This window comes from Hirundo rustica, chromosome Z, assembly GCF_015227805.2.
Source record: "Hirundo rustica isolate bHirRus1 chromosome Z, bHirRus1.pri.v3, whole genome shotgun sequence".
Taxonomy (NCBI): Eukaryota; Metazoa; Chordata; class Aves; order Passeriformes; family Hirundinidae; genus Hirundo; species Hirundo rustica.
This window is the reverse complement of record NC_053488.1, coordinates 20,898,834-20,915,302: the sequence shown is the minus strand read 5'-3', so window position 1 is coordinate 20,915,302 and position 16,469 is coordinate 20,898,834. Positions and strand designations below refer to the sequence as shown.

The following is a 16,469-nucleotide window of genomic DNA, read 5'->3' as shown; positions in this document are numbered from 1 at the left end:
CTCTCAACCAGGCACAGTCAGCTCCCTGCAGGGAAATATGGCCCCACAGGGGCAATGAGGGGACCAGGCAGGAGCTGTGTGGGACAGGCAGCCCCTCCAAACCATAAGCCTTTATTTATTGTCCAAACAGAACCGGCAGAGTCACAAAGCAGTCCAGCCAGGCCAATCAAATCCCTGGGTTTGGCTAAATATCAACAGAGAGGGCAGAAGGATTGGGAACCCAGAGGACAGCAGGAGAATGCCATCAACCTGAGCCTGTCTGAGTCTGGGACTGGGAAATCCAGCACAAAAGTTCTGCTTCCAGGAAAGCAAAAATGAAAGCAAAGCCTGAAAAAAAAAGGATTGCAGAAATCCAGATTCAAAGGCCTTATAAAAGCAGTAAGCAAAACCTGTGAGGTAAAGGGGCTGAGGAGTGAAAAAGCTCAACCCTTCACTGAGAAGTGAAAAAGCTCTGTTTTCCTCTTGCCCTGCTGAATTGGATGAATTGCATGGGGCCACCATGCTGGTCACAGTCACAGGAGAGCCAGGGGACATGGCAGCCATAATCACTGGGCTGGGGTCATCCTTCACATTTTCTCCACATCCTCACTGCTCTGGAAGTCTCCATGGCTCTGGCTGGGGCTGAAATGACTGATCTCCAGCCTAGCCACCTTTTCCTGTGGAGGAAAAGGGCACTCAATGTCAGAGAAAGGATGGAGCAGACAGCAGTAGCTGTAGCAGTAGCAGACCTGATACCTGAAAGAGCCCAACTCTTTCATCCCAGCTGTCCCCAACCACAGGGCCCTGGAGGTGCCTGGCAGTGCTGAGGTAAGAGCAGCAGCCCCTCAGCCTGACCCTCCCAAGACCCCTCCCTGCAGATCCCTGGCAGAGATCACACAGACATGGGTCCCCCAAAGATCTGAGCCTTTGGGATACCCTTCTATGCACACCCCGTTCCTGTTCCAGGCAGGGAGCACTGCCTGGAATTAGACTCTGCTGCCATGTGGGGCTCAGTGGGCAGAGCCATCCTGGCCATCCCTGGCTAAGGCAAATCAGGAGATGTGTCAGTGCAGGGTACGAACTGCTGCTTCTCCTGAAACTCAGGTTCTCCTGGGAGATTGCTGCTCTCATCCTGGCTGCCCCACAGCCCTATAGTCCCCTCTGTGATGGTTGTCTGCAGAATTGCATTTTCCTACCTTTTTAATTATCCTCCTTAGTTTTGTTGGGCAAATACTTCCTTTTCCTGGAAAGGCAAAGGTGAGTCCAGGGTGAGAAACTGAAATTGTGTATGTACCTGCTGAACCTGTCCCATTCATACTCACCTGGAGAGCACAAACCACAGGATGACCGCACCTGCAAGGAGGACTGCCAACAGCACAACCAGTCCAATCACAATCCCATGCCACTGGCCCACAGTCTGCTCTGCAACTAACAGAGACACAGGGGTGAGTGCCACAGCCTGGCCTCCTGCTGGCAGTGGCCCCAAGAATGGCAAGGGGTATGTGCAAGTGTGTAGGCCTGTGTCCTGGCTGAGGTTTCTTCTGGGAGGGAGGATCACACCATGTGTGGGGATTGTGCTCTGTTCCACGTGAGACCCAAAAACGCTTGCCCTGGGCCAGCTCATTTCCAGAGAAGCCGCCAGGCTGGCAAAAGGGAACATGGAATGGAGAGGCTTGGGCAGCACGAGGAAGGAGCCACTTACCAACAGAGAAGCTGTAGCAGACGCAGGTGAACTTCTCTGCCTGTTGGAGGAGACAGGAGGGAGGGCTCAGGCCACTGCCGCGGCCCTACCCCAGCTGGAGGCAGTAGTCCCCACCCAGGGCCACCGAGTGACCCGGCTGTGTCCCAGGGCCGCAGGGACGGCATCCCGCCGAGGCAAGGGAGAGGAGTGTGCCCTGAGAGGCAGGCCGGCCCCAGCGAGGGGCCCAGCCCCGGGCGGCAGCATCCCCAGAGAGCAGGAGCCCCCCGACGGGTACCTGCGGCGAGAGGCGGACGAGGAGCAGCAGGGCCGTGTAGTCGCAGCCCGGGCGGAGGGCAGCGTTGTGCTGGCCCTGCCCGCGGCTCCCGTCGCCCAGCACGAAGTCCGTGGGGCCGGTTGAGGTTGAGGACAGCGGCCAGGTAGGTGCTGGCGTTGAAGAGCTGCGTCCGCCCCGAGCAGATGCTCTCGATCACGGAGCCGTTGTGCGTCGTGGCCACGATCAGCTGGTGCTCCCTGCAGGGCCGAAAGCCGGTGGGACGCGGGGACGGGGCACCAGCGGACGGGAGGCGGCTGCAGGCCAGCGCCGGGCTGGGCACTGGCACCCCGGGGCTGCGGAGCTGCGGGCGCTGCGCTCACCTGGCTGCCTCCGAGGGGCGGGCGATGGGGCGCAGGGGGAGCACGGCCGTCCCTCGGGATGGGGCGATGTCGCGGGCGCTGCGGCAGCCGATGCCCTGCGGGCGCGGGGGGTCTGGGGGGGAACAGCCGGGGAGCGAGCGTCGGCGGGGCCGTGCGAGGAGCAGGGGCGGCCTCGGGCAACGCAGGCTGCCGGGCGCGGCTCGTCTGCGCCCCGGCTCCTGGGACAGCGACGCGGCGAAGCTTTACCGGAGCTGCTGGTGTGAAACTCCCTCATCAACGCGGCCCCGGCTCCGGCAGCCGTCAGTCCCCGGATCGTCACGGCGTAGCTGCCGCCGGCGCCGTGCTCCGGCAGCCGGTGCTCCGTGACGGAGCCATTGAGCCGCAGCCGCTCCGTCTCCAGCACGCTGCTGTCCACTGCGTTCCTGGCTGTGATGCTCAGCTGCGGACGGGAGACACAGCTGGAATGCAGCGGCTCCCAGCTGCCCGCTGGGAAGGTGCCCGCAGCCGGCAGCGTCGCCGCCGGCCTGCCCTTCCCTGTGCCTGCCCCGGCCGGGAACGGCTGCGGAGAGGAACGGGCAGGAGCCTCAGCCCCACGCGGGGACCTCAAAACAGAGGGGAGGGGAGGAGGATTTTGGAGCCAACACTCAGGATGTGTGAGCAGCAGCCTCTGTGAGCAAAGGCCTGAGCCTCTGTGAAGGGAAGAGAGAGGCTGCTCGTTTGAAGGGCTGTAGATAGATACATGTACGGAGCCTGAGGACAGGTCACCCCAGGGGTATTGCAACCCCAGAGGCACTGTGGTGACATCCTCCATCGGAGGACTCTAAGTTTCTCTTTCCTCTTGTGTAAATCTGGACTCTGAAGGCTTTCTCTAAGAGAAAAGGAGAACAACTAAAGTTTCCATAAGTAATAAACCACTAAAGTTTCCATAAGTAATATAGACGAAGGGTCCCCATTTGCCCATGCATTATCTGAATTTGTGATGAGATCCCTGGCAATTCTCACTTGCTGCCTTTACAAAAATATTTTCTATGCTTATGCAAAAGTGAAGACAACTTAAAGTGGAAAAAAAGGATTCTTTTCATGAACACAGGTGTCTGGCAGCAGATAATCAGCTGTACAGGCTCAAAGCATTGTCAAGAATTTGTCTGACAGTTTCTCCAGGAAAGAGCTAAGAAACAGCTTTCAAGGTCCCTGTCACACCATGGAGACCTCTGCCCTCAGAGAGGACCTAGAACATTCTAAGAACAATGTCACCAGCACACAAACCCCCTTCCACTGCTAGAGAGGAAGGTTTTGCTGTGGAACGTGTCCCAAATCCAGAGACAGAGGAGCTGCTTCTAGCCATGCATTGAGGAAAGCTCAGCAAAATGGTGCAGCTCTCTGGAGGAGGGGATTTCAGGAGGGACTTTCAAAGGCTTACTCAAACAATATGTTTTTCTGTGGCAGGAAATAGAAACAAGTACGCAACAAGCACAGGAAACTCTGGGATGCCACCCCAGAAGACACGTCACCATGTGTTGCACACCAGCCTCCAGAAGGCTGCCAAACCCAAAGCAGAGCAGACCCAGGAAGTAAGCCAAGATGACATGGAGCACTCACACCTCTCTGGGCATCTCCACAGCATGAGGAATGTTGAGAATGAAACAGAAAACACTTGTGCTCATTGAAAACAGATATTTACTGGCTGGGAACCGTGGCTCATCCCACCTGTCCCTTTCCCACACTTCCCAGTGTGCCTGCTCAGGCTGGGAGGTGAGGGTGTGCCCTGGTCCCTTGGTACCTGGTATCCGATGATCTCCCCGTTGCAAGAGGGCAGCGAGTTCCACCTGAGAGAGCCCCTGTCGGGATCCAGCCACAGCTCTTCCAGTTTGCCCGGCACTGGAAGCACAGACAATGGGGTCACACACGGGACCCTGAGCAGGGGCTGAGGCCAGGGGAGGGTGCAGGCAGCTCCTGGCCATGGGACAGGCTGCACAAGGGACTCCCTACAAAGGGTTTGTCCACTGCAAAGTCTGCACGTGCTGCAGCAGTGGGGAACTGTGCTTACATGGGGAGCACAAGTGTGGTGTGGAGTGGGACAGTGAGAACAGCACGTGCCCTGCTCAGGGCTCTCCCATCCCCTTCCCCAGAGCTCCACAGGACCCAAGCAGCCCTGATCCCAGGCACATCCCTGCAGGGAGCAAATGATCAGCTGAGCTGACCTGTGACACAGCTCTGGACCGTTCCTTGAACCAGATATTCCTTCTGATAATTCTGGGCACATACCTGCTTCCTCTGTCAGGAACAACCATGAGAAAAGGGTTGTGTTGTGCAAGTTGATGGTGACACTGTACTCAGTGAAGGGCTGCAAAGCGGAGCAGGTGAATGTTCCCTCTTGGCCATGTAACATCTGCTCTCCATTCACCTCCTCAGCCTCACAGGGAGGGGAGGAAGGTGCTGCCAGCCGGCACATGGCCCTCAGGCCCTGGCAGGCATCAGGGAACTTGCAGGTCCAGTCCAGTTTGATGGCGGTGCTGGAAATCTCAATGGTCTTGGGGTCAACCTGGAGGATTTCTGTGAAGGAGAGATTACCAGAAGGTCACTCTACCCCCTTCCACTCCCAGCCAGGCAAGGATGCTGCAGTCAAACAACCTTGCTTATCACGCAGCCCAGTGGGAGGGAAAGTGAGAGTGAAAGTGGTCACTGTGGTTTTCTCAAAGGGGAGCAGGAGGAGAAATTTTCCCCATTGATTCAAAATTGAGGTGTCCGTCTGTCCCAGAATCTCTACGGTCCATCAGGTACAGCTCTGTTCTCACTTGAATGCCCTAAGCTGTGAGAAGGGGGTGCTAAGCCTGCACCTACCATTCTGCAGAACATGGAGGGGCCCAGCTCACATGGAAGAAGCTGTGGTACTCACAGTTGCACCGTCTGAGAGGACAGAGGTAGAAAAGCCCTCTGATCCTGCTCAAACACTGGTGCCATGTGTTGGCCACAAACTCCACCACAAATCCCTCTCCCATGCTTTTCTCCCTTGTGCATCTGCTCTTGCCAGAAGCCCTCAGGGAGACCCTTAACACGAACACCCCCAGTGGTGACCTGCAGGCTGGATTTGACACCTTCCATTTCCCTGGGCAGCACAGAGCTGAAGTCCTCCTGTGCCCCACCCCTGCTTTCCCTGCTCAGGAAGGGCCGAGCAAGGCAGACAAGAGAGCTCCTGATCCATTCCTTACCACTGCACTCCACACCAGACCGAATGCGAACCCAGACACCTCTGGAGTTTCTCACAGTCCAGACTTCTCTGTATACAGGTTTCCCATGAGTGAAGGACTGGACTTCACTCGAACATTTGACATGGGTGAAGGATGGCTGGAAACCTTCAGGGCAGCTCAGCATCACTTCTTCATTCTTCTTATAATTCTTCTGGTCTGGTTCCAGCTGGAGTCTGGAGTCCCACAGGGGCCTTTGACACATATCTGGCAGAGGTGAAAGAGGGTTTTATTTGGGCTGGTGGTGATGAGATGAGATATGGGTGAGTGGTGGAAGACAAATCCCCAGCAGCCTCTCTAGCCAGTGAAGGGAGAGGGATCTGCTGGGACGTGACCTGAGGGCAAGGCTTGTTGGGAAGGGGCTTTTCCTTATGCATGGAAATTGTGAAGGATCACTCATTCATTCACACTAGTGTCCCTGGGCACCCTATTCTGTTCTCCAAAGCCTACAGCAGGGAGATTCCAGGGATATAACCCCTGCAGCCTCCACCCTCTCATTCAGGCCCATCACTCAGCCCAGCTCAGGTGGCACTTGCTAGGCCATGGCACCACCACTCCTACTAGCATGCATGTCCCTTAAGCCATGGCTCATCCCTCCCACAGGGATTAGCCATGCCCCTGTTACACTTCTGGGCTCCCTGTTCCCACTCACTCAGTGCCTTGGCTGCTCTCCTGCCCCACACCGCTGGACAGCTGGACATGGGGGTGAGCAGTGCCTTCCCCAATCACATCTCCTCCTTTACCAATGCCCCTGCCCCTTTCTCCTGACACAACCCTTCATTCTTCCCGTCATCTCCTCACCAAATTCACCACCCTCCAGGCCCAGTAGGCTGTAGCTGAGTATCTTGTCCCAGCACTTAGTTCAATGCTGCAGGGCAGATTCCTACAGAGAAGAACACAGGCTTCTAGAAGGAGCCGATGCCTGCAAGAAGCTTTGTGAGGCCTGGAGGGGTTTAAAATGCAATCTCCCTACTCCCAAAGGGGCACACAAGGGATCTCACAAGGTGCAGGCTGACTTTGCCACAAAGGGAAGTGCTGATGTCAAGCCACTTGTGCTCAGGCTTTGCTCTCAAACAGCCCTGATGGCAGAAGACCAGAGATGCCCAGCTGAGCACCACAAGCAGCAGCTTTGTCCCCTGGCACACAGCCATGACCCACCCCATGCTCAGACACCCAGCCACTGATCCTGCCCTGATCCATCCGTCTGGCAAAGCAGCAGCAATCTCCCTCTTGCTCTGCTCTCAGCAGGCACAGTGTCCCTCAGGCACACCTGGGGATAGGATGTGTACAGAAAGTGACACCTCCCTGAAGACCCTTCCCCTGATTCCCAGTGTGTGAATTGATGCCTAATTCATGCCTACTGTCTCCAGAAAATGGTTGGCAAACTGGTTTTCTGGAGAGCATGACCCATCTCCACACATCCAGCCCAGTCCTGTCTCTCCCACAGAACCCCAGTGTACAGTGCATAGCAGCTCCTGTCCCTGGGGCAGACAGAGGCTGTCCCAGCTGATGGAGCCCTCAGGGTCCGTCTGGGCTCCAGCCCAGGGCTGCAGGCAGTGAACATGGATATCCAACATACAAGAGGAAAGGCAGCAGAAGCTTCCAAGAGGGAGAACCATTTCTTACCTGTTCCCTGGGGCACTATTTGGATGTTGAAAAGTTCTTCCTGGCCATGTGCTGACAGTAGAGATGCAAGGACCAGGAGAAACCTCAGAGTCAGTGACTGCAGGGCCATCCTAGTGTGAAGTCCCCAGACAGAACTCAAATCTCAACCCCACTCACTGCCTCTGAGCCCAGGCACCCGTATCTGACTGCAATGCTTGCAACCACAGGAAGGAAACAGACACATCTCCTTGTGAGATGCAGGGGGCTTCCCCTTTGGGCAGGGAACCTCCCATCATTGTCAGCACTTCTGTCTTTCGATATCTTTTCACCCCAGGAGCATCCAGGCTCTGGGACACAACAGAAGGAACCTTGCCACTAAGATCCCAGGGTTTCCTCCCAGAGCCATTCTAGTTACCAGGGCATTCAAGAATTGTTGACAGGAGTAACAAGAAGTATTACTCCTGTTTCCGAGGTAATATCCAAGTGCTTTCGGGCACTGCGTGGGTTTTAGAGTGGTGATGAGTCACTTCCCCTCAATGATCACAGGGGAGGGAGGACCTTTGAGACTACATAAAGACCTGGTCAGAAGCAAGGATAGGAATGGGGACATGAACTGCAAGGAGTGCTTCAAAGCCTGAAACAGTCGATGGCCCTTCTGAAATAAACACTCAGCCTACACCCACTCTCATCCTTCCCCCTTTCTCTATGCTCAGCTGCCTCCCCCTCCTGCTCCCTCTCAGCCTGACAACACTCTCCTCTGTCCCCAAGTGTACAGACCTTGCTGCTCGACAGTGCCAGCTGCATGCTTGAGAAAATGCTCACAGTACTAAATCATGTCCCTCACTTGTCAGCAGCCACTGCTTTTCTCTTCTTCCAGAACCTCCCATCCACTTTGGATGTCTCGGATACCAGAAGGCTAGATGATCAGACATGGCAGGCTGCAGAGGCAGAGAGAACGTACTTGTCCCTCAGCTTTGCCTGTGGCACATGCACAGGACACACTCCTGCCCAAGGCAAAGGGTGCCCTGCTCATGGCTCCCCTCACCAAGGTGCAGTCAGCTCAGCACCCGCAGGGAACAGCACCTCACAATGAGGAGCAATGAGGTGACTAGACAGGAGCTGGGGGCTGCAGGTAGCCTCATCCAAACCACAAGGCTTTACTGACTGTCTGGACAGAGCAGGTGGAGGCATGAGGCTGACAGCCCTGGGTATGATTGGGTATGGGGGGACGGAGTGGGAAGCAGGATAGCCAAGGAGGTGGCAACCGTTCTCCCCTATCCCGAGCCTGTTCATTCCCCTTCCTCAACCAGCAGCAACCACACAGTGCTGAGTTGCTCTTCCCCTCTCTGCCCAATACCCACAAAGAGCTCCTCCATCAGGCACACATATCACACCAACAACAGTTCACAGGAAAGAGATATTTTGGTCCCAGGGGACAGTCGCAGGTACTGAGCTGATGGACAGATATCTCATATGAAGAACTGTCAAAACATGTCTTTACATGCTAGTCATGCCAGGCTAAAAAAAAAGCTGGAGGAGAGAGAGGTCAATTGCTCTGTGTTCTGGCAGTGTACTCCTCAAGAAGGAGAGCCTCCAGGCTGCACTGGGTATTGGCAGGCTTGACAGGGAAGAGAGATAACAGTGAAGTCTTTTTTTTCAAACCATGACAGTTATGTGTTCAGGGCTGTAAAAAGCACAACCAGAACCAGCTTGTCACACTCTAGTCCAGGGAACTCAGGAGAGCCTGGGCCCCCAAGGGCAGAAGGAGATGGAAACACCACAGGCAACACATAGAGCTGGAGAAAAGAGAGGTTGATCTCCCCATTTGCCATCAGTGCACCCCTCACCAAGGAGAGCCTTTGGACTGTGTCTCAACATCCAAGGCTACACTGGGCACTGGCATCCCACAGGGTAGGAGACAGCAGCTGTTGGAGATGATGGGATAGCAGCCCCAGCCCAGAGCCAGCAGATCCAGCCCAGAGCCAGCAGATCTTGGGGCATCTGTGCAGGACAGATGCAGGACACAGACACCCCAAGAGGGCCAGTGCCAACTGCACCTCACAAAATGGGAGACAAACACCAGCACCCACAGAGGAGGATGCAGACCAACACAGAGGTCCAGCTATGCATGGTGGAGGTGGTGTTACCTATAGAATGTGGAGGAGGGAAAACAGCCACCCAAAGCATTGCACTGGAAGCATGCAGCATTTCAGGTGTGCTTCCTTGGAACTGACAGGGGCTGGAAAAGCCTACTCTGAGCTCCTCCATGAAGATTCATGGCTTTCACACAAAAACAAGGAGGGCCCATGACAAGGTGGGAGCTTTTGTGGGCCAGGCAGCCCCTGCAAACCAGAACAATTTATTGGTTGTTTCAGACACAGCAGCACAGTGGCTAGGGTAGCACAGTTAGGCCAAACTCAAGCAGAGGACTGGGTCTAGAGGGATACAAGGACACAGAATGGAAAGAGTTGTGAGCTCCTCCATTCTCAGGGGACATTTGCAGGCACCAAGATGCTGGTGAGATGGCTATGCCAGAGCACTGGAGAACTACCAAGACATAAGCTTGCTGGCACAAGCAGATCATCCCATGCCTGGTGCTGCTTCTGTGCTGTGACAGGGGATTCTGGAGCTTGATGAAGAAGAAAACTTGGGGGGAAGTAATAACCCATGAGATGATTCGTTGTCCTGCTTCTGGTGGCAGAGGACCACCTCGAGGAGGGAAGTGTCATCACCATTGAGCCTCAGATGTTCACTCCAGCTGCTCTTCTCCCTCACTGCTCTGACTCTCCTAAGGATTCCAGAACAGGCAGAGGCTTGAGAAATGGCTCTTCAGCCTGGCCACATTTACCTGAGGAGAGCAAGAGAACCCAGGGCAGAGACTGCTGCATGACCTCAGCAGCATGAGGAGCTCAAACACACAATCACAGCTGGCAGTCCCCACTCTCTCTGTGCCATGTGGGGTGATAGGTAGGACAACCCATTTCCTACCTGCATCTTTCTCAGGAAAAGTCTTGATCACGCAGTAATTATCCCCATGTACATTCTCATAGGGCTGGAGCTCTGGGGGGGACAAGAGGAGAGAAACAGCCTGAGGGACCTGAGGGCTGTGGGAGAAGGAGCAGGGCAGCCTCAGGCAGGCAGCATCACTGGGGACTGCAGATCAGACTGGGATGTACACCATCAGGACAGCAGAGCTGGGAAGAACTGCTGCCTACCCCAGAGAGAGTGAGAAGGAGGAGCAGTCCCCAACCCTCACTGGCACTCAGGGAGACCCCAGCCAGGAGCTGCTGGACAAGGCTACTGAGCAGGGTCTCAGCTGGGAATAGATGTGAGACACGTTGGTCTGACAGGTCAGCCAAAGCCAGCTGGGCTGCCTGGAGCTACCTCAGAATGCCACCAGGCCCTCCTGAAACACACCTGCTCCCCACCCTACAGTCTCCTCTGTGCTGGGGATCCTACCTGTGTAGTGATCCTCCTCGGCTTTGCTGGGCAAGGCCCTCTTTTTTCTGGGAAGACAAAGGGCAGTCCTGAGTCAGGGAGAGGCTGACCTGGGCCAGACCCTGGTGAACCCAGCAGCAGCAGCATGGAGGGTTCTGCACACCCTCCCCCTGTCCTGGCAGGCATTGCCCACCTACACCCCAGGGGACAGCAGTGGTGGCTGCAACAGCAGCAAGGGGAGAGGGTCTCTCAGCACGCATGGCACCTGTCCCAGCCCTAAGGAAGTCAGAGCCCCATCCAGGAGCCCTAGAGCCAATATGTGTTAGGACCAGCCAGCTGCATCCTCTGCACCCAGGGAAGGGTGGGAGCAGCTGGGGAACCCTCTCTATCTCCACCCACCCCACAGCACAGCACAGCCTGAGGCAGAGCCAAGGCTCCAAATCTCCAGCCACTCACCTGGAGAGCACGAACCAGAGGATCCCAGCAGACAAGGGGATCAACAGCAGCACCACCACCACTACAACGACTGTTGACCCAGGCCAAGGGCCCAGACCCTGCCCTGAAACTAACACAGAGAGGAGTGGGTGTCACGGCCTGGGCCAGGCACCAGCAGCGGCCCCAGCCTTGCTGCTGACTGTCTGCACGTGTGTAGAAATGCATCCAGACCCTGCTGCCCTGGCTGCTGCAGGGACGGGCAGCAAGACAGTCTTCCCCTGCTGGCACATCTGCTTGGGCAGGGCAGAGGGTGGCTCTGGAGCACAGGGCCTCATTCCATGGCCCCAGCTGGAGGGTCTGGCCACCTGCTCAGCCATCCTGCACACAGCAGCGGGAGAACACAGACCCAGCCTCAGCAGTCCTAGTGCTCTCTGACCTTGAGCCACCTGAGCACCCAAATGCAGGGATGGGTGTCACCTTCTTCGGTGGAAGAGTTGAGGGGGCAGGTCTGGTATCAAGGCACAAACAGCGGCTGAAGCGGTGCAGCTCCTCTGCAGACCTGCCAATGAAAGCCCTCAAGGAAGGACTCACCCCGCTTCCTGCCTGCTGCTGAGCCGGGTGCCCACACTTCCTGCCCCTGTCTGAGCTGGGACAGGGTGGTTGCACACACAGGCCTGGAAGCTGCTCTGGACTCAGTACTCACCCCGAGAGGCCACCCCAACCAGACACAGGGCAGAACAACAATTACCCATGACGTAGGTTTGGAATTCCAGCTGTGATGCAGCCCCAGCCCCAGCTGCTGTCAGGCCCTGCACTGTCACCAGGTATTTGCTGCCAGCCGTCTGGCGAGGTGGCACATACTCAGAGACAGACTGGTTCACCAACACCTGACTGAATTCGAGGAAGCTGCCGTCCTCCGCTCTCATGGTGGTGATGTTCAGCTGGAGGAAGGACAGGGAGCTGCTAGACAGTAGCACCAACATCCTGCCTCTGCACTGGGCAGCTCTGTGGAGAGGGGCCACTACTGCTGGCTGGGCACAGGAGGGGATCTGGCACTACCAGGAGCACCAGCAGTGTACAGCCTATGGGCCTTGGCCACAGGCTCACACTTCTCCTCAGGCTGCCTGCACAGAGCTCCAGATAAAGTGAGAGGGAACGTGGGCACTCCATGGACTCCTGGTACCTGGTATCCAATGATTTCCCCTTTGCAGGAGGGCAGCGCCTTCCACCTGATGGACCCCCTGCTGCTATCCAGCCACGGCTGCTCTGGTTTGTCTGGCACTGGAAGCACAGGAGAACAGGATCATGCATGGATAGCAATTATTTGTCCCCCACAAAGGCTGCTTTTGGCTCTGCAGCAACAGTGGTGTGATGAGGAGGGGTAACGCCCTGCTGTAGAGCCCTGCAAACCCCCTTCCCCAGATGCCCACAGGCTGCAAGCAGATCTGATCCCAGGAACATCACAGCAGAGAGCAGATGCTCCGGCTGAGCTTCAAGTCATCCTGACATTCCATGTAAACATACCCATTTCCTTTGTCGTGAAGAACCGTGTGTACAGGATTGTGCTAGGCATCAGGGAGATGGTGACACTGTAGACAGTGAAGGGCTGCAGAGGGGGGCAGATGAAAGTTCCCTCTTGGCCTTGTAGTATCTCCTCTCCCTTCACCTCCTCAGCCTTACAGTTTGAGGAGGGATGGTGCTCCAGCCGGCACCTGGCCCGAATATGCGGGCACATATCAGGGAGCATGCAGATCCAGTTCAGTTTGATGCTGGTGCTGGAAACCTTCAGGCTCTCAGGGACAACCTGGAGGATATCTGTGAAGGGAATGTTCCAAGAGGATCACTTCCTCCCTTCCCCTCCAAGCCTTGACATCAAACTCCACCTACCCCACCATTCCCTCACTTGCCTGTCCCCAGCACAGAGTGGACAAGGACATCCTGCCTTCTCCCACACTACACATGCCAGAGTTTCCAACAGCATAGTCATAAAATTGGGATGCATCCAGAATTTTCTCTGGATTTCTCTGCCATGCACTGTCCACTCCGAGCACAGGGCACTGACACTGTGCCACACATGCAGAACTGCACTCCATGCCTGGGGAGGACAGACTGAGAGCACTAGGAGAGTGTCTGGCTTGCTCACTTACCCACACAGGTCAAATTCTCCTTCATAAGGTGCCAGGTGTCTGTGCCATTCCTCATTATCCAGCCACTATGAGGAATCGCTGATCCTTCCCTTGGCTTCAATGTCACACATTTGATCTCCATGGGTGGAGGCCAGAACCCCTCAGGGCACCTTATCTTCACCACTTCATTAGGGTTGAAGGTCCCCTGTTCTTGGTCAAAGATAAACCTGGGGTCCAACTGGGGCTTCTGGCATTTCTCTGCACCAACAAGATGGGAAGGTGTTAGTTGGTTAGTGTGGCCCTGCAGGGCACGCCAGGGCATGGAGCAAGCAGGACATCCCCTTCCCTGGCCCATCAGGGCAAGAGATGAGCTCGAGTACACTCCAAAGAGCAGCCCTTCCATGTTAATTCCTGGCAAGAGGATGAGGACAAGAAGGACTCCAACCTTCTTCCCTCAGGTGCCCTGGGAAAGGCCAGGAGGGGCTGGAGTCAGGGACTGACGAGAACCCATGAGGGGTTTGTACTGCGCACAAAGCCTGCCCAGAGACTCCAGTGCCCTGTTTGTCCCTCAGGCAGGACGACAACACTCTGATTCCTCCTGAGAAGCGTAAAGTCTGAGCCCCAAAGCTGGCTCTGCAGTGACAACATGCAACAGGGAGGACCAGCACACGGGGAGGGGGCCCAGCCTTTACCCTTGTCACCTGTGCCACAAACACCTGTCAGACCTACAACCCTGTAGCCCTGACTTTTCGGCACATGCCCTTGCCAGAAGCCCTTAGGGAGACCTGTGTCTCCCACATGCCACCCAGCCCCCTGCGAACACAACCTGAAGCCCTGCATGGTCCCTGACCTCCTGTGCCATGGGCAGTGCTAGTTACTGCCAAAATGGCTACTTTGGTATCAGGGTAGGGACCTTTGTACCACAGCTCCCTCCTGCCAGAAGCCTCAGGGACTAAAGCTGGCATCAGCCATCTGCCCACCAAGGCACCCCTGGAACTCCAGGACAGGCACAGGGCAGACTCAGGAGCGGCCTTCAGCAGCACCTGCCACTACCCCAGGCAGCACAGAGCCAGAAGTGCCCCTGTGCCCCCACAAGCTGCCTCCCCTGCTCAGGAAGGGCAGAGCAGGGCAGTCAGGAATGCTCCTGATGCCTCCTTACCAAGGCACTGTACCCTGAACTTGGGCGGAAGGTTGATCCAGCTGTTTCTTCTGTCCCTTCCATTCCAAGCTTCTCTGTATACAGGGTTTCCATTGATAACAGACAGAGCTTTTCCTGTACATTTGACATAGTTGAAGAGTGGCTGGAAACCCCTGGGACAGCTCAGCATCACTTCTTCATTCTTCTTGTAACTCTCCTGGTCTGGTGCCAGCTGGAGTCTGGAGTCCCAGTGGGGTTTTTGGCATGTTTCTGGCAGAGGTGAAAGTGGGTCTTAGTTGGGCTGGGAGGTTCCAAGGAGAAGCAGGGTATGTGGTGGGGCCTCAGCAATCCCCAGCAGTCCCTCTAGCCCCTGAAAGGAGGGGGAAGGTGACGCATCCCTCTGCTATGATGGGGTGCCTTGGCAAGGCTGGTTGGGATGGGGCTTTCCTTGTGGGTGAGTGTCATCTGGGGCTGGTGCCTGTCCAGGCAGGTGGTGGACAAGGATGTGCCAGAATTTAGTAGGGGAATGGTCTCAGGTATCTAATGCCTAAGATCCCAGTAGCCCTGACATGGCATCAGAATTGCATCCCTGGCCACAGTGAGGAGGGAAGCTTGGAGATGGATGAACGGGGCAGAAATTGACCACAGAGCCTGGTAGGAAGCTCTTCCTGACACCCTGCTTACCAATGCACACTATGTTCCCCTGAACTCGAATCCACACACCACTGTCCTTTCTCCCCAGCCACGTGCCTCCCTTTAGAGATACAGAATAATTCATTTGCTGAACCCTGCTTGCACATTTGACATGGGTGAAGGATGGCTGGAAACCATTGTTGCAGCTCAGAGTCACTTCTTCATTCTCTGTGTAATTGTCACGGGCTGGTGCCAGCTGGAGTCTGGGGTCCCACCAAGCAGGCCTTTGGCATGTTTCTGTCAGAGGTAAAATTGGGTGAGGAGCACTTTTGAGAGGTTATGAGAGGAGACTTAGGACAGGTCTCTCATGACTCTGGCTATTCACCTGGACACATACGAGAGTCATGTGCCCAGGCATTCTCCAAGCACTCAGGGTTCCTCGTCACCCCATCTCCAGGACTCGCAAGCCTCCCTTGGATTCCACACCCTGCATGGGGTGTTTGAGCCCCCATTTTCTTGTCTCCCTCACGCGCAGGTGAGCCATCCTGCAGTAACAGCCTCCAACGCCAAAGGCAACCCAAGCCCTAGAGAAGCTCTCCAGGCAAAAAAAGCAGAACTCCTGCAGCTATTCCTACTCCATGCTGAGGCAGGAGATGCTGGCTGGGAAGGATTCCTCTCCCCAGGAGCACAGACCCCAGCAGGTGCCTACAGCAAGGCGCCTGAGACAAAAAGAGCGTTGTCACTGCCAAGACATGGGGAAAAGCCAAAGCATCCAGGTCTCCCATTCCTGCACTCTCATGTGCATGACCAGGTCACAGAGGGTCTGTCACCAGATCAGACCATGGGTCAGGGTGGTGCAGGGCTGTGCTTACCTTTGCAGGTGGCAGTCTCATTCCACAGCATCTGCCCCCCTCTGGAAATGCATTGGATCTCTGGGGTGGATGGCACAAACTCCTCAACACAGCTGAGCTGCACAACTTCGTTCAAAGCGTACACCTTCTTCTCCGGGCTAAACCACAGTTTGGGGTCCCAGCCAGAGGGAGCTTTACATTTTCCTGTGTGCAAAGGCCAGGAGGCAGAGCCTGAGGGTCACTGGGCTCCAGCAGCATCCTTGAGGATGAGGGTGTTGCATGCAGAGGGGTGCCGGTCCCCCTCTCTTCAGAGGGGTGGCAGAGATGGCACCTCCCAAGACGAGCCCCATGTCCCAAATGCTTTATCCCTCCTCACACCCTCAGGAGCAGTACAGGAGGGTTATCCACAGGCCCTCCTGCCCACCCGCTGCTGCAGAGACACCCCAGCCAGAGGGATCCAGCAGCCTGGGTGATGCTGCTCTCTCCCACAAATACAGGGGATGTGGGAGTGCCCCAAAACCAGAGAATCACTGCTGCCATTCCAGACTCCACAGCTTGGTCCCATGAAGTGACTGCCAGCAGCAACGGTGAATAACAGGAGTAAAGTTGCAGGTAACAGGAGAAAGAGCAAAGCAATTCCGCAGTGGAAGCAATAGCTACAGGAATGAGGTAGACAGAAAATGA

The 16,469-nt window shown here is 55.9% G+C and overlaps 2 protein-coding genes across 2 annotated transcripts; both read right to left on the bottom strand.

Moving 5' to 3' along the window:
• Window positions 1-519: 519 nt before the first annotated feature.
• Window positions 520-7,346, bottom strand: LOC120765596 (uncharacterized). The gene is given in 12 exon segments (XM_040090619.1): window positions 520-656; window positions 1,176-1,222; window positions 1,302-1,407; window positions 1,682-1,721; window positions 1,956-2,075; window positions 2,077-2,191; window positions 2,315-2,426; window positions 2,561-2,753; window positions 4,095-4,192; window positions 4,580-4,867; window positions 5,524-5,766; window positions 7,186-7,346. Coding segments are annotated over 11 exon segments (1,467 nt in total). The 5' UTR covers window positions 7,295-7,346; the 3' UTR covers window positions 520-656; window positions 1,176-1,179.
• Window positions 7,347-11,102: 3,756 nt separating this feature from the next.
• On the bottom strand, window positions 11,103-15,837 carry LOC120765283 (uncharacterized; the record flags this gene model as incomplete). Its single annotated transcript, XM_040089971.2, has 6 exons — window positions 15,807-15,837; window positions 14,323-14,571; window positions 12,562-12,852; window positions 12,221-12,318; window positions 11,786-11,978; window positions 11,103-11,167 (listed from the first exon to the last, which is right to left on the bottom strand). Coding segments are annotated over exons 1-6 (927 nt in total), but the record flags the coding sequence as incomplete, so codon positions are not given.
• Window positions 15,838-16,469: the final 632 nt, after the last annotated feature.